Source organism: Oryctolagus cuniculus, chromosome 7, assembly GCF_051225735.1.
Source record: "Oryctolagus cuniculus isolate XC-2025 breed Fujian yellow rabbit chromosome 7, ASM5122573v1, whole genome shotgun sequence".
Lineage (NCBI taxonomy): Eukaryota > Metazoa > Chordata > Mammalia > Lagomorpha > Leporidae > Oryctolagus > Oryctolagus cuniculus.
In genome coordinates, this window is record NC_142873.1 from 46,964,207 (window position 1) to 46,988,387 (window position 24,181).

Sequence of the window (24,181 nt, forward strand, 5' to 3'; positions counted from 1 at the left end):
TGTGAATGGAAGGGGAGAGGGAGTGGGAAAGGGGTAGGTTGTGGGTGGGAGGGACGGTATGGGGGGGAAGCCATTGTAATCCATAAGTTGTACTTTGGAAATTTATATTCATTAAATAAAAGTTAAAAAAAAAAAAGAAAGAAGTGGATTAGCTGGGACTCGAACCAGTGCTCATATGGGATACTGAAGCCACAGGCAGAGACCCAACCTGCTATACCACAGTGCCAGATCCAAGTAATTATTATGATAAATACATAAACATTATTAACAACTAAGCCATGTACTGTATTAGGACTTCTTTCTTGTATAATTTTTGTTTTCTACTTCATGTTTTGGGGTTTTTTTTAAGGTTACTGGTACTTTATTTTTTAAAAAGTTTTATTTACTTATTTATTCAAGTGTTTGTTTCTTTTCATCTCCCTAAATACCGCCAAAAGGCAGGGCTGGGCCAAGGCTAAGGCAGAAGCCTAAGACTCCATCTGGTCTCTCATGTGGGTGGCAGAAGTTCAAGTACTTGAGCCATCTTCTGCTTCTCGGGGTGTGCATTCATAGGAAGCTGGGTTGGAAGCGGAGGAGCAGGACTGGAACTGGCACTCTGATATGGGACGCAGGTGTCCCAAGCCTGTGCCAAATGCCCATCTCCCATTACCAACTTTTCTCCACAATAGCCAAATACCAAAATTCCTCTCAACTCATTCATCTTCTAAAAACTGAATTGTCATCTACTGTGATATACTCCCCTGTTCTCTTTGTTCTTTCAAGTGCACGGCTTTTACAATTCTGTCAGTCATCTTAATGAGTTTTCAGGAAAGAACAGTTTAACTGTGTATACAGTCGGCCAGGCTGCACCAAATGTAAATCATATAAACTACCACAAGTTTCTACCTTACTCATTTTCTTAAGGTCAAGGCTCATTACCACCTAATAGCTATATTTCACCAGTCTAAGGTACACATTATTTCACATTTTAGCATCTCTGAACATGGGATGCATCTTACATTCAATAATACATCAGTTTAATTGGCAGGCTTTTTTTTCTTTCCCAGCAAGAGATAAAATATTGGGACATCTTATAGCTGATACATCTTAAAATCAATGATGATCCCATCCTCAAGATACAGGATACCAAAAAAATATAACTAAATTAAGAGAAAATTTAATATTATTCTCCAAAGACACAATCATTTACCTACTTAGTGAAAACTCACTTGAGCTTTGTACACTGTTGGTGGTGATGTGAAATAGTGTAGTCACTGTGGGAAACAGAATAGTGGTTCCTCAAAAAATTGAAAATAAAATCACCACATGACTCAGTAATCCCACTTATTGAAAAAAAGATCTCAAAGAGATTATCTGCACACTCAGTTCATGGAGCATTATTCACAATAACTAAGAGGTAGAAGCAGCCCCAGCGTCCACCCACAGACGGATGGATAAGCAAACTGTGCTGTATACACACAGTAATACTAGTCTCAAAAAGGAAGGAGACCTTGTGATACAACTACAACATGGATGAACCTTGAGGGCATTATACTAAATGAAATGAAAGTATACTAAATATACTTAATTATACAATCACAAAAAAGACAAATACTGCATGATTCCACCTACATTAAGTATCTAAAGTAGGGCCCGGTGTCATGGCATAGCGGGTAAAGCTGAAACCTGCAGTGCTGAATCCTGGCTGCTCCACTTCTGATCCAGCTCTCTGCTATGGCCTGAGGAAAGCAGTGAAAGATGGCCCAAGTCCTTGGGCCCCTGCACCCATGTGGGAGACCCGGAGGAGGCTCTTGGCTCCTGGCTTTGGATTGGCCCAGCTCTAGCTATTACAGCCAGTTGGGGAGTGAACCAGCGGATGGAAGACTTCTCTCTCTCTCTCTCTCTCTCTCTGCATCTGGCTCTCTGTGACTCTGCCTTTCAAGTAAATAAATCTTAAAAAAAAAAAAAAAAAAGCAAGCAAGCAGGCATACTATTAAAAAAATAACAATAGTATCTAGAGTAGTGAAATTCATAGAGGGAAAAAAAATGGTGGTTGTCAAGAGTGGAGAAGTGCGGGAAATGAGGAGCTGCTGTGTGACAGGCACAGAGTTTTGGTTTTGCCAGATGAAAAAGCTCCGGAGATCAGTGTATGACAGGGAGAACATGTTTTACACTACTGAATATACTTAACTGTACATTTAAAAATAGTCAGATGGTAAAAGAAAACTCATCAAATGTTGTGCTTTAGATAAATAGAGTTTACTGCATGTCAGTTATTCCCTCAACAAATCCGTTTAAAAAGTCATGTAAGGCAACAGGAAATATCCAAAGAGATGCTGCTATAAGAGACACAGCTTTTCTATATACCTAAATACTTCATTTTTTAAAAAAAGATTTATTTATTTACTTGAAAGGCAGAGTTATAGAGAGAGGGTGACACAGAGAGAGAGAGGTCTTCCATCTGCTGGTTCACTTCCCAAATGGCTGCAATGGCTGGCGCTGGGCCGGTCCGAAGCCAGGAGCCAAAAGCTTCTTCCAGGTCTCCCATGTGGATGCAGGGGCTCAAGTACTTGGGCCATTATCTACAGCTTTCCCAGGCTGGATTGGAAGTGGAGTGGCCAGGACTCAAATGTGTACCTATATGGGATGCCAGTGCCACAGGTGGCGGCTTCAGCAGCTAAGCCACAGTGCTGGTCTCAGTTCATCTTTTTAGTATAGCTTTTACAATTCAAAAAGCAACTTCACATGTTCTCCCTAATTTAAATTTTGATACTCATTAAAAAAAAAAATCCCAACAACTGTGAGACAGTATTATTCCCCTTTAGCAGATCAGAAAACAGATCCCAGCAAAGCTATGCTAAGGATTTATCCAATGCAGACCTTGTACTTGAACCAAACAGTCTGATTTCTAGTTAATGATTTTGTCAGTTCAACAATACAAAGAAAAAAAGTCTATTCATAATATTAACAAAAATATAAAGCATTTGGGAATTAATTTAAGGCACTGTATGTAAAACACGGAACTACAGAACTTTATTTGAGGAGTAGAGGGTGGGCACTGTGGTACAGCAGGTTCAGCCTCTGCTTGGGACACCGGACGTACCATGGGACTGCCAGTTCTAGTCCCAGACCCTCTACATCCAACCCAGCTTCCTGCTAATGTGCCTAGGAGGCAGCAAATGATAGCCTAGCAGTTTGGGTTCCTGTCACTCACATGGAAGACCCGAAAGGAGTTCCTGGCTCCTGGCTTTGGCCTGGTCCAGTCCTGGCTGTTGCAGCATTTGGTTAGTGAACCAGTGGATGGAAGACTTTTCTTTCCCTATCTCCCTTTCTCCATTGCTCTGCCTTTCAAATAAATAAACACATCTTTAAAAACCTGAAACAACTGCTTATTTAAAAAATGAACAGGGGCCAGTGATGGAAAAGGGTAGAGGGCAGACGGTAAAGCCACCACCTGTGATGCTGGCATCCCATATGGGAGCTGGTTCTAAAAGTGGCCACTCCACTTCCAATTCAGCTCCCTGCTGATGTGCCTGGGAAAGCAGTGGAAGATGGTTTCCTGTACCCATGTGGGAGACCCGGAAGACATCTCTCCCTCACTCTCCCTCTCCTTCTGTAACTGCCTTTCAAAGATTTTTAAAAGATTTTTTTTAATTTTAAAAAATGTTTTTAAAGATTTATTTATTTATTGGAAAGGTAGAATTACAGACAGATAGAGGGAGAGACAAAGGTCTTCCATCTGCTAGTTCACTCCCCAAATGGCTACAACGGCCAGAGCTCGGCCGATCCAAAGCCAGGAGCCAGAAGCCAGGAGCTGCTTCCAGGTCTCCCACACGGGTAGAGGAGCCCAAGCACTTGGGCCATCTTCCACTTCTTTCCCAGGCCATAGCAGAGAGCTGGATCGGATGAGGAGCAGCCGGGACTAGAACTGGATGCATATGGGATGTCAGTGCTGCACACTGAATCTCAGCTTGCTATACTACAGTGCCGGCCCCAAGACAGGTACTCATAAAACTGGGAACAGATGGCCCACAGGAGATGGTGATGGTGAATAGTAGTCCCAGAATGACAGCTGTGCACCAATACAGAGGGCCAGCAGCTCAGCCTGGGACAGCCCAGAAGATTCCATGGAAGGCTTTTTCAGAAAGTGGGGACTGATGAAATACCCAATGAGTCTGAATATCTTTAGAGGAGAGTTAGACAACTGGTGCAGTGAATGGAGCTAAATGAATTATAAGTACACAGGAAATTAAGGAAATGGAAAAGAAAAGCAACCATGAGCTGAGAGGTGGCCACCCAGCTTAGCAGTGAAGACGCTGGCTAGGATGCTCAGCCCCTCTATGAGTACCTGGCTTCAATTCCCAGCAGTGATGAGGCTCAACTAATTGAGTTCCTGCCTCCCATACAGGAGGCCTGGATTGAATTCCTGGCTTCTAACTTTGGTTCTGCCCAGCCCCACTGTAGGCATTTGAGGGAGGAACTAGCAGATGGGAACTCTGTCTCTTTCCCTTTGTCTCTCAAATAAATAAGTAGATAAATTTTAAAAAAAGTGAGGAAAAACAAAATGTAAAGCAAGTGAAAAATAACAATATAAATTAAATAGTGCTGCTGACTACAGATCTTATAAATATCTATAATTTGACTATATTAAGGGGATGGCAGATGTGCAGCAGTGTGGTTATGTGGCAGGAATGGGGGAGAACAAGGGGCTAGCACCTCATGTTCAGTAGTGGAAAATTGAGAGATACTGCTTGAATCTGAAAAATTACATAATCAAGGTATAACAGAGACACAAAAGTAAATATCAAACATAACAAACAACTACAGGAAACACAGCTAAAAGAGGTGAAAGTGATTACCTATGGGGGAGACCAGGGAAGGTGGGGCAGCTACTATTTTGCATAATAAACGATGAACCAGTTGATGCTTTAAACTCTATGTATAGACAACACCGATGAAAAAATTTCAAACAGGTACACAGTCATTTCCTATCACAAAAATTAGAATAAATTTTTTTAAACTTTATATCTTTACTATTTTTTTTTTTTTTTTGACAGGCAGAGTTGACAGTGAGAGAGAGAGAGACAGAGAGAAAGGTCTTCCTCTTGCCGTTGGTTCACCCTCCAATGGCCGCCGCGGCCAGGACGCTGCAGCCGGCGCACTGCGCTGATCTGAAGCCAGGAGCCAGGTGCTTCTCCTGGTCTCCCATGGGGTGCAGGGCCCAAGCACTTGGCCATCCTCCACTGCACTCCCTGGCCACAGCAGAGAGCTGGCCTGGAAGAGGGGCAACCGGGACAGAATCCGGCGCCCTGACAGGGACTAGAACCCGGTGTGCCGGCACCGCAAGGCGGAGGATCAGCCTAGTGAGCCGCGACGCCGGCTGTATATCTTTACTTTTAAAATGTATCTAACTTTTGTGAAATGGGAGAGAATATTTTATAAATTTATCTCAGACCCAGGAACAAAGTGAATTACCCAAGAATTCACCCTGGACTGGCAAATTACCAACTACACACAAACACACAAACAGGGGAAAAAAAAAAACAAAACTAAAACCAAAGCAGGCTGACAGGGAAGATCAGTTCACCCACCTGATGAAAGAAGTATGTAACAGCAAGGTCGTTGTCATTTAAGAGGATCTCTTCTTCTGTCGTGAAAAGCCACTTGCGAATGGTCAGGCAGGTGCCTGGCACAGCTGATGTATAGTTCTGGACGTAAAGCTTATGAGGAAACTCATTAGGTGCCAGCTTGCGTACTAAAGAAAAGACACAACAAAGAACGCTAGATGGAAAACAAGTGTAAGGAGTTTTCCTAGTAAAAACTCTGTGAGGCAGATCGAGTGATAGGTAGGTCACCATTACTGGAACAGCCGCTCCCGCACACCAAGGAGCCCTGCCTTGGGAGCACAACACAGCCATCTGACCAGCGAGATCTCTCCCTCCCGTCTGGCTGTGGCCAGGCAGGCCGCAAATGGACTGAAACCTACCACTTACACGGCAGATCCCTCAGCTAACAGGATGACTTGGCAAGCGCTTCCAACTCAAATTCAGTGAATTTGATCTGCTTATCTGGAAAGTTACAGCTGACGTCCACTCAAGGTCTGTAGAGCAAGCCCCTCCTCTTGCCCAGCTCTGGGGCGGTCAGCCTCTCCTGCAGCGAGGCTCAATGCACGGCTGCACTGCCAATAGGTGAGAGGCTCTCCCACCCCAACCCCAAAACCCCGAGGCGTTCATCAAGGTGGAAGTGTCCCGGGAGCAACATTACTTCCTTTTCCTGTAAGTGCACAAGCAGCACAAAACACTACCACTTTCTTTTTTTTTTTTTTTGGAGACACTACCACTTTTAATCTCTATGTTGCTTTTCTCTGGAAAGCCTGCTTTCCTCTCTTGATGTTTACTTGGCTTTGTATCAGGGCAAAAGACCAACTTACTAATCTCCCAAGTTTTAGAAAGTAAAACTAAAGCTTAGAGAAGGATAAGATTAGAACCCAAGTGTCCTGGTTCCCCAGCAATCCTTTGTAGCATAATTTACATCTGCGTAAGTAAGCTGTTCAGAGTTGGGAAGAACAAGGAGATGACTGCTTTGTGGGGGATTCAAAGTTGTTCTACCTCCAGCTGGGGTGGCAAGGCAACCCAAATCTATCGAGCTCTCCCCATTTCTGGGATGAGGAAGGTTTGGTCAACCAATATTATCTGTGGCATTTCTGATCTTAGCTGATTGTGTGTGTGTGTGTGTGAAGGAGACCCATAAACCTTAGGAAATCTATGTCAGTAGCAGCAAACCCTCAGGCCCCCTTCGTCTTTGCGAACTCTATGCAACCAATATGATTACCATCCCTAGCTTTTATAAAACACAAGAGAAACTTCCTGTTAACATGCAATAAAATTTCCTAGAAATATGAACTCTATTCACATGGAATCTTAAATATATTTATTGAAACAAGCTTTTAAGCAAAAATCTCTTAACTTCTGGAAACAAAAAGCCACTCAAATAAAAATCTTTACAAAAAGCAAAAGGGACACTAAAACCACTTGTAACTAAAATAGTAAGTCCTATCTTTTTAAGGCTATTTTTTGGGAATATGTGAATTCTGGACCTCGCATGAAGATATATGGTTCAGTGCTGGGCATCACCTCTATGTACTCACACACGAGGAGAAACGGACCACAGTGATCAGACCCCCTATGACCTGGGCTCAGTGAGATCTGCCTGGCCTACCTGCTGGAAGCAGTCCAAACGAGTGGGACATCCCCTCCAGACAGTTATCAGTACAAAATACCCCCCAAAGAATATTTCATATTAACCACTGACACTTACCAAAGGAATGATTGATCACTTCAAATAAGGCAAAGTAATTCACTGTGGTGCTGTCCATGCCAACCTTTGCTGCAATAGCCTAAAGTGTAAACAGGAAAACAAACTCAGACGATGCTGTGGAAAAGGCAGGTGTGTGCAGGTGGAGGGGGAAGTGAACGGTTCTCCCGTCCCGGCTTCATAAAAACCGAGCCTGCTGGATGAGTACACGCAGGCATGCGCAAGTATGAAAGACAAGGGGAAGAGCCACACTTACGAGCTCCTTCCTACTAAGCTGATAACTGTCTCCTTATAACACCTGCTTTCCTCTCGGAAATGCGGCTTCACATGTGACCACAGGTCTTTCTTAACATAAATTACAAGAAGTGTGCTTAACAGGACAGACCTTAAAAAGAACACATTTTTTAAATAACTACTTCACATACTTGGTCTACATTTAATATAGGTAATTAACACACAAGATCTGTATCTCTGATTCTTTTTCTTCCTTTTAAAGATTTTATTTATTTATTTATTTATTTGAGAGGTAGAGCTACAGACAGTGAGAGGGAGAGACAGAGAGAAAGGTCTTCCTTCCGTTGGTTCACTCCCCAAATGGCCGCAACGGCCAGAGCTATGCTGATCTGAAGCCAGAAGCCAGGTGCTTTTTCCTGGTCTCGCACATGGCTGCAGGGGCCCAAGGACTTGGGCCATCTTCTACTGCTTTCCCAGGCCACAGCAGAGAGCTGGATCGGAAGGGGAGCAGCCGGGACTAGAACTGGTGCCCATATGGGATGCCGGTGCTGCAGGTGGAGGATTAACCTATTGAGCCACGGCACCAGCCCCTATCTTTGATTCTTGAACTCAAAATGACATTTGTCAATTTTATTCAGGCTTCACAAATATTTTTATTTATTTTCCAATAATCTACATCCTAGGCTGGGGACATTAGATAGCTTCATTTCCTGAGAATTACCATAATCACAAAACCCATATGAAAATAGCAACAACAGAGGCATATTAAACAAGGAAAAGTTCCTTCTCCCTTGGAACTAAGGTCCTAACATGACAAATAAAAAAGAAATTAACAGACTCCATGGGGAAATTAATGAAAATTGAAATTACACACAAACAACAATAAAGCACAAACCAAAAAACGCAGTAGTAACAAAATTCTTTTTCAAGATTAATTTTGGTATTAGTTGAATCAGATATCAGCACTTCAGTAAACCTAATATCCTTTCTTCCCATATCTGCTCAAACTGTCAGGCCTAGGTTAATCCCTGCAATGATGTAGGCATTGAAAATTACCAGTGTTAGAAATTACCATTCCATACCATTCTAGATAGAAACTGGAATGATCCAAAAATTCAGAAAATGGCTTCCAGCTAGAAGTCTTAGTAACACAGAATGAGAATATATATATAGGTATGTATGTATGTGTGTGTGTGTGTATATATATATATATATATACACCCTCAGGTTTTTTGGGGGAAAAAAAGCAAATAAAAGATCAGCAAGCAACCTGTAGGACAGCATTTTCCTTGCAGTTACTACAGTACATAATTACAGGAATGCTTGAGTCTTACACATATCCTGTGCCACAGAATACATCAGATGTATAAACGTATGGGTATGTGCTACAAAGGAGACGAAATCATTAATACCTAGGAACTTGGGGGCTGGCGCTGTGGCACAGAGGGTTAACACCCCGGCCTGCAGCACTGGCATCCCATATGGGCACTGCTTTGAGACCCGGCTGCTCCACTTCTGATCCAGCTCTCTGCTGTGGTCAGGAAAGGCAGTAGAAGATGGCCCAAGTCCTTAGACCCCTGCACCCATGTGGGAGACCCAGAAGAAGCTCCTAGCTCCTGGGTTCAGATTGGCACAGCTCTGGCTGTTGGGGCCATTTGGAGAGTGAACCAGCTGATGGAAGACCTCTCTCTCTCTCTGTCTCTCCTCTCTGTGTAACTCTTTCAAATAAATAAATAAATCTTTAAAAAAATACTTAGGAACGTGCTTGTCTCCCTGAAAATCCTAATCAAGTTAGGATTAAAGATAAATGAGGGGGCTGGAGCCGTGGCACAGTAGGGTAAGCCTCCACCTGCAGTGCTGGCATTCCATATGGGGACCAGTTCAAGTCTTAGCTGCTCCTCTTCCAATCTAGCCCTCTGCTATGGCCTGGGAAAGCAGTGGAAGATGGCTCAAGTGCTTAGGCCCCTGCATCATGAAGGAGACCTGGAAGAAGTTCCTGGCTCCTGGCTTCAGAATGGCCTGGTTCTGGCCATGCGGCCATTTGGAGAGTGAACCAGCAGGTAGAAGACCTTTGTCTTTGTCTCTCCCTGTCTCTGTCTGTAACTCTACCTGCCAAATAAATAAATAAAATATTTTTAAAAAAAAGAAAAAAGAAAAATAAATGAAAAGGGCCTACAAGTAATGACCGTACTCAGCACCCAGCCCATAATCTTTAATACCATTTCTCATTAGAAGGAATGAGGACTCCTTGGAGAAGGGGTTTATTCTAGATCCAAGGTAGGGAATAATATAAATATAATATACAGATGAGCTTGGGACATCCTGTTATACCCAAAAACAAGGATGCTATCACAGACTAACGGGCTGAATCAAGGCATACAGGACGGGTGGTGGTTGGCCTGGTGGCTAAGATGGTGGTATCCCATGCTGGAGTACTGGGGTTCCACATCTGGCTCTGGCTCCTGACTGCAGCTTCCAGCTACTGCACACCTTTAGGGGCGGCAGTGAAAGCTCAAGTGAATGGGCTCCTGCCACTCATGTGGGCGACCTGGATTGCATTCTTGGCTCTCAGTTTCAGCCGGCCCAGCCCCAGCTGCAGCAGGCATTCTGGGAGTGAACCCCAGCAGATAGGGGAGGTGGCCCTCTCTCTCTGCCTTTCAAAAAAAAAAAAAAAAAAAGGCACACAGGAGCAGTCTTGAAGCAATTTCTGCTGGCCAAAGGCCAAAGATGGACAATTTGAGCATTAAAGAGATAATGCATGCTACTGATTAAACCATACTGAGTTTTTAAAGCCCATGTGATACTAAAAAAAAAAAAATTATCTTATTGGATCATTGTTGGAATTAACTAGAACACCAATTATTTACTATGGAAATTGACAATAAGAAAGAATTAAATATTTATCCTCTCCTACAACTGCATTTCAGGATAACACAAAAGTCTTAGTTGATAAGAAAAAGTTATGTACAGCTAACAAGTATAGAGAAATGACAGAATCACAAACTCTGCAACATTTAATGAAATCAGTGGTTTAGACAACAATCATCAATGGATACAGCCATCTGATAAACGATCAAAGAGGAACTTCAAGATCAACTTATCCTTACCCAAACCTTCTGATGAATCTTAGTACCAATAAAAGTGGGATAACCAGATACTGTGTATCTCCTGTTGAGAACCAATAAATACAAAATATACAATACTAATTTGAAAGTATTTTTAGCCAGAAAGCAGAATCTGAACCTAATGAAGTCTTTTTTTTTTAAAGATTTAATTATTTATTTGAAAGTCAGAGTTACACAGTGAGAAAGTGAGAGGCAGAGAGAGAGACAGAGAGAAAGAGGTCTTCCATCTGCTGGTTCACTCCCCAATTGGCCACAACGTTGGGCCAGAGCTGCGCCAATCCGAAGCCAGGAGCCAGGAGCTTCTTCTGGGTCTCCCACGTGGGTGCAGAGGCCCAAGGACTTGGGCCATCTTGTACTGCTTTTCCAGGCCATAGCAGAGAGCTAGATCGGAAGTGTAGCAGCCGGGACTTGAACCGGCACCCATATGGTATGTCGGCACTGCAGGCAGCGGATTTACCTGCTAAGCCACAGCGCCAGCCCCCTAATGAAGTCTTTAGAATAAACTTTTACTTACAGAAAATACAGATAAAAGGACATATTAGATGATATTACGGGGGCTGGCATCTGGCCCAACAGTGAAGAAACAGCAGGGGGTGCCTATACCCATATCAGAAGGCCTAACCGGAGCCCCAGCCACTCCACTTTCAGTTCAGCTTCCGGGTAGTGTACACAGTAGAAGGCAGCGGATGAAGGCTTAAGCACTGGGGTCTCCACCACATGTGAGAACCAGATTGAGTTCTAGGCTACTCACTTTGGCCGGGTTCAGCCCTGGCTGTTATGGGCATTTGGGGAGTGAACCAGCCAATGGAAGATCTCTCTCTCTGTCTCTGCTTTTCAAATTTAAAAAAATAAATAAATGGAGGCTGGTGCTGTGCCATAGTGGGTAAGATCGCTGCCTGCAGTACCTGCATCCCATATGGATGCCAATTTAAGTCCTGGCTGCTCCACTTCCAATCCAGCTCTCTGCTGTGGTCAGGAAAGGCAGTAGAAGATGGCCCAAGTCCTTAGGCCCCTGCACCCACGTGGGAGACCCAGAAGAAGCTCCTAGCTCCTGGGTTCAGATCGGCACAGCTCTGGTTGATAGGGCCATTTGGAGAGTGAACCAGCGGATAGAAAACTTCTCTCTCTCTCTCTCTCTCTCTCTCTCTGCCTCTACCTCTCTATAATTCTGCTTTTCAAATAAATAAACAAATCTTTTTTTTTTTTTTTTTTTGACTGGCAGAGTTAGACAGTGAGAGAGAGACAGAGAGAAAGGTCTTCCTTTCCGTTGGTTCACCCCCTAAATGGCCGCTACGGCCAGTGCACTGCGCCAACCCGAAGCCAGGAGCCAGGTGGAGTAGTGGCAGATGGCCCAAGTTCTTGGGCCCCTGCACCCATGTGGGAGACCCAGAGGAGGCTCCTGGCTCCTGGCTTCAGATTGGCTCAGCTTCAGCTGTTGCAGCCATTTGGGGAGTGAGCTGGCAGATGGAAGACCACTCTGTCTCTGTCTCTGCCTCTCAAATAAATAAGTAAATAAATAAATCTTAAAAAAAAAAAAAAAAAAAAGAGAGAGCAATGGGGCCAGCTGTGTGGTATAGTGGGTAAGGCCACCACCTGTAGTGCCGGCATCCCATATGGGCACTGGTTCAAGTCCCTGCTTCCTCCTGGTCTCCCATGCAGGTGCAACGCCCAAGCACTTGGGCCATCCTCCACTACCTTCCCAGGCCTCAGCAGAGAGCTGGACTGGAAGAGGAGCAACAGGGACAGAATCCGGCACCCCAACTGGGACTAGAACCCGGAGTGCCGGCACCGCAGGCGGAGGATTAGCCAAGTGAGCCGTAGCGCTGGCCAAATAAATAAATCTTTAAAAAATATATATAAATAAATAAATGACACTATAACGGCAGGAGTCTGGTGTGGCAGTGAAGATGTCACTCAGGATGTCGCATCCCATATTGGAGGGCTCAGGCTTGAGTCCCAGCTCCACTGCTGAGTCCAGCTTCCTACTAACAGTCACCCTGAGAGAGAACCAGGTAATGGTTCAAGCATCCTGGTCCCAGCACCCACATGGAAGACCCTGATAGAGTTACCAGATTCTGGCTTCAGCCTGGCCCAGCCTCAGCTGTTGTAGGCACTTGGGGAGTGAATCAGCAGATGGAAGATATTTGTCTATCTATCTGTCTGTCTTCCTGTCTGTCTCTCTACCTTCCAAATAAAATGAAAACAAATAAATAAATTTTAAAAATTGATGATACTGTAAGGAAACAAACAGATTAATTCAGAATGTGGGACATTCCAGAGGACAGTGACCCAAAACCTGCAACAAAACAATGGCATGAAAATAGAAGTTAGAGGGGGGAAGCAAAATGGGGGCAGGTGCTGTTGTGTAGTAGGTTAAGCCTTTGTCTGCGGCGCTGGCGCCCATATGGGATGCCAGTACTGCAGGTGGTGGCTTTACCTGCTGTGCCACAGCGCTTGTCCTGTGAGCTTTTTTTACAATTAAAAAAAGGAGGAGTTCATCACAACCACTACAATTTGGGATATTTAAATGCATCTTTCTTTCAAAGAGGGCAAAATACTTTCACATTAATAAAAATGAAAATAGCAAATATCTAATAAACTTATTGCCACATTGCTCTAAGCACTCTATACGTTATTAACTCATTTAATCTACGCCTCTTCAGTTTCTTTACACCATCCAATGTCAAGTCTGCTTGTTCCAGTTCAATTTACCTGATACACCTGGTCTGTAGTACTGTTCTTTTTCACCCTGACTGTCACTGTTGTTCCATCTGGCAATGCTACTCTCAGCTCCACGTCGGACACACCGTTGTAGTTCTGCGAGAAAAGACAGAGAAAGAATTTATGACCCGGGATGTTCCCCACTCTCCCTGTAACAAGCTAACTAAATAATAACCTAAATGCCTGATAGACAGGAAGTGAGTTTCAGTGAAAAGGAGGAAAAAATGATACCTAAACGTCAGTAACATTTGTTTAGGCTTAGGCTGCAGCAAAAGGTAACTTGTGAGGAGGCCAGAAAGGAAAGAAACACGCTGAGGCCAACTGCTCTCATTTCAGCAGCGAAAGCTTGTGTGCAGCAGTTTAGTGAGGCTTTCTGGGTCACTTCCATCACTCCCTTCAGATCTTACAAATGAGAGAAGAAAACAACCAAGGCACCAGCTTCAACAAATACTCTCAGGTTTTAATGGTAGGCGGTACAGACTGGCTCAAGGCGTATCCCAAATCCCTCTCTGAACTCAAATAATCAGGATACCTTTGAAAGGACAAACAGATGAGACCCAAGGATCTGAGTCTGAAGTCCAATTTTTTTCCTAGCAAAGAGGAAATGATTCTTATTCTCTTTTATTCCAAAGAAATACTCCTATTAGAGGATTAACACATTCCTCTAACAGAACTTTGGCCTTGTAATTTTTATTAGAGAGAAACAACTATTCAGGAGTAATTCCATCTTCATTTCCCACTTAAAAAAAAGCACTGGAGGGGCCGGCACTGTGGCGTAGTGGGTAAGGCCACTGCCTGTGGTGCCGGCATCCCATATGGGTGCCAGTTCAAGTTCTAGCTGCTCCATTTCCAATCCAGCTCTCTGCTGTGGCCTAGGAAAACTTGGAGGATGGTCCAAGTTCTTGGGTCCCTGCATCCACATGGGAGACCCAGAGGAGGCTCCTGGCTCCTGACTTCGGACTGGCTCAGCTCCAGCTATTGCAGCCATTGGGGGAGTGAACCGGCAGATGGAAGACCACTCTGTCTCTGCCTCAAAATTAAATAAATAAATAAATAAATAAATAAATCTTTAAAAAAAAAGCACTGGGACCAGCTGTGTGGTATAGTGGGTAAGGCCGCCACCTGCAGTGCCGGCATCCCATATGGGCATGGTTCAAGTCCCGGCTGCTCCACTTCTGATCCAGCTTTCTGCTATGGCCTGGAAAAGCAGAAGATGGCCCAAGTCCTTGGACCATCTATACCCACGTGGGAGACCCAAAAGAAACTCCTGGCTCCTGGCTCTGGATTGGCCCATTGCAGCCATTTGGGGAATGAACTAGTGGATTGAAGCCCTTTCTCTCTGTCTCTCGCTCTCTGCAACTCTACCTCTCAAATAAATAAATAAAATCCTAAAAAAAAAAAAAAAAAAAGCACTATTCATGCCTAAAACCACCCTAAGCATTACAGTAGCACCCCCTTATCCACAGAGGATATGTTCCAAGACCCTCGATGGAGGCCACGGATAATACTGAGCCCTGTAACCTAATGGCTTTTTTCCATCTTGATGCAGCACTCACCCTACACTGTGGCCACAGCTTTTGCAGTCCGAGGTGCAACAGCAAAACTAGCGTGAATTTCTTTTTCCTTCTTCACAATTTCACAGATAGGAGATTTATTCTTACAAGAGATCTTAGCAACCTCAGCATACAATTTTTAAAATTCTTTTCTTATTACTAAATATCTTTTTCCTTAAGCGAAGTACTTTATGTCCTTTCTCTGACATCTCTGAATTGCAATGATTACTACTCCTGAGTTTTTGAGCTATTACTAAGTAAAATAAGGGCTACCTAAACCCAAACACTGTGCTTGTTAACAGTCGGTCTGATGACTTAGACAACTGCTGAGTGACTCCTGGGCAGGCAGCGTAGACAGAGTAGATGTGCTGGACACCGGGATGATACATGTCCAAGGCACAAGAGGGCCTGACAGTACAGGATCCCATCATGCTGCCCAGAGCGGAGCACAACTTAAAGCTCATGAATTATTTATTCCTGTAGTTTTACATTTAATATTTTCAGACCACAGCTGACCACAAGTAATTGAAACCACAGAAAGCAAAACCACAGGTAAGGGGGACTGCTGTACTCTATCATAAGTCTTTGTCTGCAAGAATTTTATAACCTAATGTGGAAACAAAACATAATATATAGATAAAGAATTAGTGGATTACACGCTAATATATTAGAATTACATATTCATTCTTTTTTTCCTATTAAAAGCACCTACAACATGCTTGTCAGCCTGGGAACATCCAGATGATCATGATTTAGCTCTTATCTACAGGTAGCTCACACTCTTGTAAGCTAGAAACTTTAATAAAGTGACAATCCGATCACATGTATAAAAAGTAGAGAATGAGATAGCAACAAGGTGATAACTGAGTGGCACGGATTGCAAGTTTTGGTGGGATGAAAAATTGATGCCTTGAGCCATCAAGGGAGACTTTTTTTTTTTTTTCAAAAGGACAGGTACTCGTTCTTTTTTTTATTTTATTTTTTATTTTTTTGACAGAGTGGACAGTGAGAGAGAGACAGAGAGAAAGGTATTCCTTTGCCGTTGGTTCACCCTCCAATGGCCGCCGCGGCCGGCGCACCGCGCTGATCCGAAGGCAGGAGCCAGGTGCTTCTCCTGGTCTCCCATGGGGTGCAGGGCCCAAGCACTTGGGCCATCCTCCACTGCACTCCCGGGCCATAGCAGAGAGCTGGCCTGGAAGAGGGGCAACTAGGACAGAATCTGGCGCCCCGACCGGGACTAGAACCCGGTGCGCCGGCGCCGCTAGGCGGAGGATTAGCCTGTTGAGCCGCGGCGCCGGCCTCAAGGGAGACTTTAAAGAGAAGGTGGACCTGGCACTACATTTTAAAGGATAAATAGGATATATATGAAAAGAAATAAAAGAAATACAACTATTTGCGAGGTTATAGCAGTTAAACCCACACTTGGTATCTTTATTTTCCCCCAAGGCTCCTGGAGGGAAAAAGTGACTAGTGGGGGTATTCACTTACCTCATCTGATTCCGATAGGAATTCCTGCATGATGTCGCTCTCACCAATGACTCGTATCGAACACACTGTAGAAAACAAAGTTAGAAGCTGGTATATGGGCCTAAAACCAAGAGTATAAAGTCAAGAACACATCAATTTTTTTTGCTTAAACTTTTTAAAAAAGATTTATTTATTTATTTGAAAGTCAAAGTTACACAGAGAGGAGAGGTAGAGAGAGAGAGAGAGAGAGAGAGAGAGAGGTCTTTCATCTGATGGTTCACTCCCCAATTGGCCACAATGGCCAGAGCTGTGCCGATCTGAAGCCAGGAGCCAGGAGTTTCCTCCAGGTCTCCCACACAGGTGCAGGGGCCCAAGGACTTGGGTCATCTTCTAATGCTTTCCCAGGCTACAGCAGAGAGCTGGATCAGAAGTGGAGCAGCCAGGTCTTGAACCGGCGCCCATAGGGGATGCCAGTGGTTCAGGCGAGGGTGTTAACCTGCTGCGCCACAGCACCAGTCCCTTTTTTGCTTAAATTATCAATAACAAGCATTAATGAGTTAGCATGCCATCCCTGGGATATGAGATTTTAAGGCATGACACATATCCACCTAAATATGATCTACAGGGGCTGGTGTTGTGGCATAGCAAGTTAAGCTGCTGTCTGCAATGTCAGCAGACCATGTGGGTGCTGGTTCGAGTCCTAGTTGATCCACTTCCAATCTAGCTCCCTTCTAATGCACCTGGGAGGGCAGAGGAAGATGGCTAAAGTGCTTGGTTCCCTGAACCCATATGGGAAACCTGGAAGAAGCTCCTGGTTCCTGGCTTCAGCCTGGCCCAGCCCCAGCTGTGGCCATTTAGGGAGCAAACCAGGGGATGAAGACCCCTCTCTCCCTGTCTCTCCCTCTCTTTCTCTGTAACTATGCATTTCAAATAAATTAAAAATTATATATGACCTACAATGAAGAACAGAAAGTACAGAAATATAGCTTGCTAAAAATATTAAGCATAGCCAAAAAAAAAAAGCAATAAAAGTTGAGTAGATCTAACTTTGAAGTCCTTGTGGACTTATTAACATACAAGAACAGAATATAAAGAGAGACAGTGGTAGAGAAAGGTCAATAAGAAACAAACCGAATAGGAAACTGAAAAAAAAAAAAAAAGGGAAAAAGATCTGTCTGGCCTGGGCACAGGCTAGTCAAAGAGCCATAAACATTTGCAGCCACTCTGGAAAAAATAGGTAGGTAATCAGGTGTTAAGATGAGCACAGGGGTTGGAGCCGTGGTGTAGTGGGTAAAGCCACCGCCTGCGGTGCCGGCATCCCATATGGGCACCAGTTCTAGTCCCGGCTGTTCCACTTCTGTTCTAGCTCTCTGCTGTGGCCTGGGAAAGCAGTAGAAGATGGCTCAAGTTCTTGGGCCCCTGCACCCATGTGCGAGACCAGGAAAAGGTTCCTGGCTCTTGGCTTCAGATCAGTGAAGCTCTAGCCGTTGCGGCCATTTGGGGAGTGAAGCAGCGGCTGGAAGATCTCTCTCTCTCTCTGCCTCTCCTTCTCTCTCTGCGTAACTCTTTCAAATAAATAAATATTAAACAAACAAAAAAAAAAGATGAGCACAGCATTTCCCCTCTCTGGCTTCGAATTCAAATTCAAACCACCAAAAAAAAAAAAAAAAAAAAAAAAAAAAGAAAGAAAGAAAGGAAGGGAAGAAAGTGGATAGGCAGGTAGCCAATTGTCTATATCTAAGAAAGTTAATTTCCTGGCACTCTCACGAGAATGGTATATTACACTGATGATTTTACTTCATTTGATTTTTTAAAAATGTACCCTTTTTCATTTCCCGAGGGTTATGTTCGGAGGCCAGTCAATGGCAGAAAAAGCTAAAAACAGATGAGGAAGTTCTACTACTTTCTATGGGGGAAACAATTTGTTCTTCAAGCATAAGAATCCCTCCCAAAATTTAAAAAAACTCAACTAGGTCAGTCAGTTCTCATACAAGGACGCAGGACACAGAATCACTAAAAAATCACATCAGATCTTATTGTATTAAACTAATGTTTTAAAGAAAGATCTATTGCACAGCAAATTATATAGCTCTATAATATCATGATTCAAAGTCTTCTCTGAGCCAAAGGATGAACTGTCTTACTCAAGAAATGTGTGTCATTTCCCTGTCTGAATAGATCAACATTTTAGTATTCACAACCACAAAATCCAAATGTATCATTTGGAAGCTCCAAAGTAACAAGTGAGTTTCCATATTTCTACCTATAGCCTGATTAGAATAAGATAACTTTAGACTACATAATTTAGCAAATCTATCCATGGATACCTGGAAAAGGAACACAGAATTTTCAGTTAGGATATGCCAGTGAGTCAAGAATCATTTTAATGGGGGCCGGCACTGTGGTGTAGCGGGTAAAGCCTCCACCTGCAATGCCAGCATCCCATATGGGTGCCAGTTTGTGTCCTGGCTGCTCTCCTTCCAATCCATCTTCCTGATAATGTGCCTAGGAAAGCAGTGGAAGATGACCCAAATGTCTGGGTTCCTGCTACCCATGTAGAAGAACTGGATGAAGCTTCTGGCTGCTGGCTTTGGCCTGGCTCAGCCTTGGCCATTGCAGCCACTTTCCCAGAGGTAAACCAGTGGATGGAAGATCTTTCTCTCTCTCTCTGTCTCTCCTTTTCTCTCTGTAACTCTTTCAAATAAATAAATAAATCTTAAAAAAAAAAGAATCATTTTAATGCAAGTATCTTAAATACTGCCTATTTAATTCTCAAATCAGCTTATTGATAAGTCTGTCTGAATGTTTGCTAGCAAATAATATAACTCTACAAATGAAGGTCCATTAAGGGCCAACAAATGCATCTAGGACTAATCATTTTTCCATTGATGTTAAGCACTCACTGAGCCAGAAAGACAGGCTGCTAATCACTGCATTGGCTGTTTTAGTCTTGCCATCAAAGCTCAGACCATCCCATGCTCCCAGCCAGAAACCTGCCTTAGTTTCACCACTGAATTTCAGGGAACACACCTAGGTAGTTAGGAGCTGTCATATATACATATTTCCTATGTCCACTAAGGATAACTTACTCCAATGGACTAGCTTACCTTTTTCTAGATACTCTTCCAAGCCCCGACGTCGTGCATCTAACTGCTGTTCTGATAATGAGAATGGCCACTTCCCTGGAAGTCGGGGAAACGCAAAGTTGGCAAACTCTCTCTTCAAGTTCTGGTGGAGGATGGCAAATTCCCGGTACCGCTTAGAACACAGCTGCCTCCCTGCCATGTAAACATTGTATACCTGGTGAAGAGGAAGCACAAAGAAAAGCCTACTCACTACAAATTAAATCACAGAATTGGCTAATGCCATGCTCACTTTGAGACTGGTTTATTGTATTCTGCCATGCCCTTAAGAGAACCGTGTTCAAGGTCACCTTCAAATAAAAGCAACTTTTAACAAACATGATGAAAATTTACCCCCTGCAAGTGGGGCAGGATCTTATTTTTACCTCCCAGGTACTTTCAAATATCTTCAAAGGCAATTACCAGCGTTTCCGGGTGGATTTTAATTTCAGAAAGCTAAAAGGCATTTGAAGTCAATGTGGTATATACTGTGAATGAACAAGAAGCAATTTTGGAAGGAGTGAATACCCAGGGTTGACTGCAAAGCAATGTGACTAATACTTCTGTGGGGCTCAAACTGGTTCTAAGGTTAATTCCAAGGAAAAGGCCTAAAAACGATGTAAGCAACAGTGATATTTTTGTTATCGAGTAGTTACTGTAAATAGCAAAATAAAAGCTAAGAACCTGATAATCACTTAATTCAAACCATGCAGCTTCTGCCTCCTCCCTCCCATTTCCCATCGTCCTTGATCCCAAAAAGTTCACAGACCCACCGTATTCATCATTTGTTGCTTTTAGAGTTTTTTGGCATTTTATATGTGAGCCTTAAATTTTTATTTAATTTTTTTTGACAGGCAGAGTTAGAGAGAGAGAGAGAGAGAGAGAGAGAAAGGTCTTCCTTTTCCATTGGTTCACCCCCCAAATGGCTGCTACGGCTCGCGCGCTGCGCCAATCTGAAGCCAGGAGCCAGGTGCTTCCTCCTGGTCTCCCATGCGGGTCCAGGGGCCCAAGGACTTGGGCCATCCTCCACTGTACTCCCAGGCCACAGCAGAGAGCTGGACTGGAAGAGCAGCAACCAGGACAGAATCTGGCACCCCAACCGGGACTAGAACCTGGGGTGCCGGCGCCGCAGGCGGAGGATTAGCCAAGTGAGCTGCGGCGCCGGCCAAATTTTTATTTAATTTTTAAGTGTACTTTAGGTTTATAAAAGTAAGGTATCATGCTGAATGAGACTTTGGGGAATTTACTTTTTCACTTAATATTATATTATTCAGTCACATCTACAAAGTTACATTTTTGTGTTGTTGTTTTTTAAATATTTATTTATTTATTTATTTGAAAGGCAGAGTTACAGAGAGGCAGAGGCAGAGAGAAAGAGAGGTCTTCCACCCACTGGTTCACTCCCCAAATGGCCACAATGACTGGCGTTGTGCCAACCTGAAGCCAGGAGCCAGGAGCTTCTTTTGGGTCTCCCATGTGGGTGCAGGGGCCTAAGGACTTGGGCCATCTTCTACTGCTTTCCCAGGCCAAAGCAGAGAGCTGGATTGGAAGTGGAGCAGCCAGGACTTGAACCAGCGCCCTTATGGGATGCCAGCACGGCAGGCAGAGGCTTTACCCGCTACACCACAGTGCCAGCCCCTGTACCAGTTGTTTTTAATCTGCTCTTTCACTGCTGGGCATTGGGGTTGTTTTGAGGTTTTAGTTATTAGAAGCAATTCTGCTATAAACATTAGTATATATGCCTCCTTTAATACAAGCAAAAGAGATCTCATGAGCATTTACCGAAGACTGGAACTGAAGGATTACGCAGACTCAGGCATGTGGGCTGGCACTGTGGTGCAGCGTGTTAAGTCACAATCTGTAGCACTGGTAGGTATCACATATGGGTGCCAGTTTGAGCCCTAGCTGCTCCACTTCCAATCCAGTTCCCTGCTAATGGGTCTGGGAGGGCAGCAGAGGATGGTCCAAGTGTTTGGGCCCCTGAACCCACATGAGAGACCTGGATGAAGCTCTTGGATCCTGGATCCTGGTTGCTGCCTGTCCCAGCCCTGACTGTTGCAGTCATTTGGGGAGTAAACCAGTGGATGGAAGTTCTCTCTGTCTCTCCTTCTCTCTTTATAATTCTGACTTATAAATAAGTAAATAAATAAATCTCAAAAAAGACACGTGCATGTTAAACCTCAGGAGAGAACTCCAACTGCAAGCTAGAGTGGTCACAATCATATGGTCCTCATAATTTTTGTCTATGGAATGAGTGTGAAAGATTTCTGACTGTGGTTCTAATTTGCATCAGTCTAATTACTAATGATGTAGAACATCTCTTTACACACAGAGTGTCCACATGAACATTCTATTCACATGCATTCCCTATTGTTGTACTGAACTTCTGTTTTTCTCATTGATTTGTAGAGATCTTTACCGTTCCTGACATAACCTTTTGCATTTGTGTGTAATGTAAATACCTTCTTCCAATTTGTCACTGTTTTCACTTTATTTAAAGGTCTTTTGAATTTTAAAAAGCTCTGAATTTTGAAAGAGTCCAATTTATCAATATTTTATAACCAAAATTTTTTGTGAGAAACTCTTCTTCCCCAAGATCTAAAACCTGTTCATTAACAGAGCTTTTTAAGTTTTTGTTTTGTCATTCAAGTCCTTAATTCATCTGGAATTTATTTTTCTATATAAATATAAGGTAGAGTTCCACTGGTATTTCTTTTAAAGCCAAGAATATTTCAAATCAACTCTTTTTTTTTTTTTTTAAAGATTTATTTATTTATTTATTTATATATATATATATATTTTTTTTTTTTTTTTTTTGACAGGCAGAGTGGACAGTGAGAGAGAGACAGAGAGAGAAAGGTCTTCCTTTTGCCGCTGGTTCACCCTCCAATGGCCGCCGCTGCAGCCGGCGCACCGCGCTGATCCTGGCAGGAGCCAGGAGCCAGGTGCTTTTCCTGGTCTCCCATGGGGTGCAGGGCCCAAGCACCTGGGCCATCCTCCACTGCACTCCCTGGCCATAGCAGAGAGCTGGCCTGGAAGAGGGGCAACCGGGACAGAATCCGGCGCCCCAACCGGGACTAGAACCCGGTGTGCCGGCGCCGCAAGGTGGAGGATTAGCCTATTGAGCCACGGCGCCGGCTCAAATCAACTCTTAATTGAATTATCTCCAAATAAGAATATTCTGCTTTTACAGGGCAATCTGGAGACTTCTCGATGGTCTGACACTAACCTCCCACTGTAAACCAGAACCCTGGACATAATATAGGAAACAACGATTTTCAGACACTGGACAACAAGCAGCCAAGAACTGTGATTCCCGGGGAAAGGGAAACAAACAAGAGCCTGGCTTTCTGCCTGGAGAAAGCCTGACCTGCAGCTCAGGGAAGAGCACCCAGAGCTCGGCAGCTTCACAGAGCCAAACAGACGCAGACTGTAGTCCAGAGATCAAAGCAGCTAGAAGTGCAGGGCCGAGCACAAGAGAGGGAGCTCAGCAGAGACAGCTCCAGAAACCCGCACTGGGTCCTCTACATTTTGGCTGAGTAAGAATCCAGAGGGAAAAGCTAGCACCGGGGGCAGCTATGAACGACTAAGTCCCAGAGCTCACAGGGTATGGAGCTGTTCAACTTCCTCCTAACCAACATAGAGACCTCTCTGCATCTACAGAGAATTAAGAAGTGAACCCAACCAAGGCCATGCTTTAGGGTAGGGCTAAATCAGTGCTACTGGGAAAACCACTCTATGCTACCCTGAAAGGGCAGGTGTTTGGTCTAGCGATTAAGACCAGGCTGGGTCTCTGCTAATGCACCTGGGAAAGCAGAGGAAGATGGCCCAAATCCTTGGGCCCCTGCACCCACATGGAAGACCCAGAAGAAGCTCCAGGTTCCTGGCTTTGAATTGACCCAGCTCCGGCTGTTGCAGCCATTTGGGGAGTGAATCAGCGGATGGAAGAACCCTCTCTCTCTGCCTTTGCCACTCTGCCTTTCAAATAAATAAATAAATCTTAAAAAAAAAAAAAAAAAAAGACCCAGACTGGGATGCTCATATCTCATTGGAGTGCCTGAGTCAAGTCCTGGTCACACCTCTGACTCCAGCTTCCTGCCAATTTGCATCCTGGCAGGCAGGAGATGATGATGCAAAAACTTGGGTCCTTGCACTCCATGTGGCAGACATGGATTGAGCTCCCCACTTCAGGCCTTGGCCCTGGCCATTGTGGGCATTTGAGGAATGGATCAGTGGATAGGAGTTCTCTGGTTCTCTCTCTGCCACTCAAATTAAAACATAATGAATGTATCACCCTAAAACAGCTTAAAAATAAACTTCAAAAGGATCTAATAAATCTATAAATAACTCACCTATACAGAAAAAAAAAAACACTCTTTAAAGAAATATAACAAAATCCAGCACTAAGTAACATTAAATTCACAATGAACAGCATCCAATCAAACATTACTAGACATATAAAGAATCATGAAAGTTTGACAAATACAGGGAGAAAGATCAGTAAAAACAGTAATGACAGAGACAAAAGTTAACAGACAAGGACATTAAACAGCTATCACTGGCTGCTTCCACTTCTATTAAGGATTTGAGAACATTTCCACCTAGATACAAGGAACTCCCATTCATTTGCAAGTCTTTTCCATGGGCCTCTAAGGTGTCTCCCTTG

General features: G+C 43.8%; 1 protein-coding gene across 4 annotated transcripts in view; it reads right to left on the reverse strand.

The window, feature by feature from the left end:
* SNX27 (sorting nexin 27) overlaps positions 1 to 24,181 on the reverse strand; it is an 86,430-nt gene that overhangs the window by 20,413 nt on the left and 41,836 nt on the right. For all 4 annotated transcript variants that reach the window (XM_008264446.5, XM_051857298.3, XM_008264447.5 and 1 more), the window contains 5 exons: positions 19,501 to 19,693; positions 16,415 to 16,479; positions 13,365 to 13,469; positions 7,297 to 7,375; positions 5,571 to 5,734 (listed from right to left, as the gene is read on the reverse strand). In XM_008264446.5, coding sequence (XP_008262668.1) covers positions 5,571 to 5,734; positions 7,297 to 7,375; positions 13,365 to 13,469; positions 16,415 to 16,479; positions 19,501 to 19,693 — 606 coding nt within the window. The remainder of the gene's footprint in view (positions 1 to 5,570; positions 5,735 to 7,296; positions 7,376 to 13,364; positions 13,470 to 16,414; positions 16,480 to 19,500; positions 19,694 to 24,181) is intronic.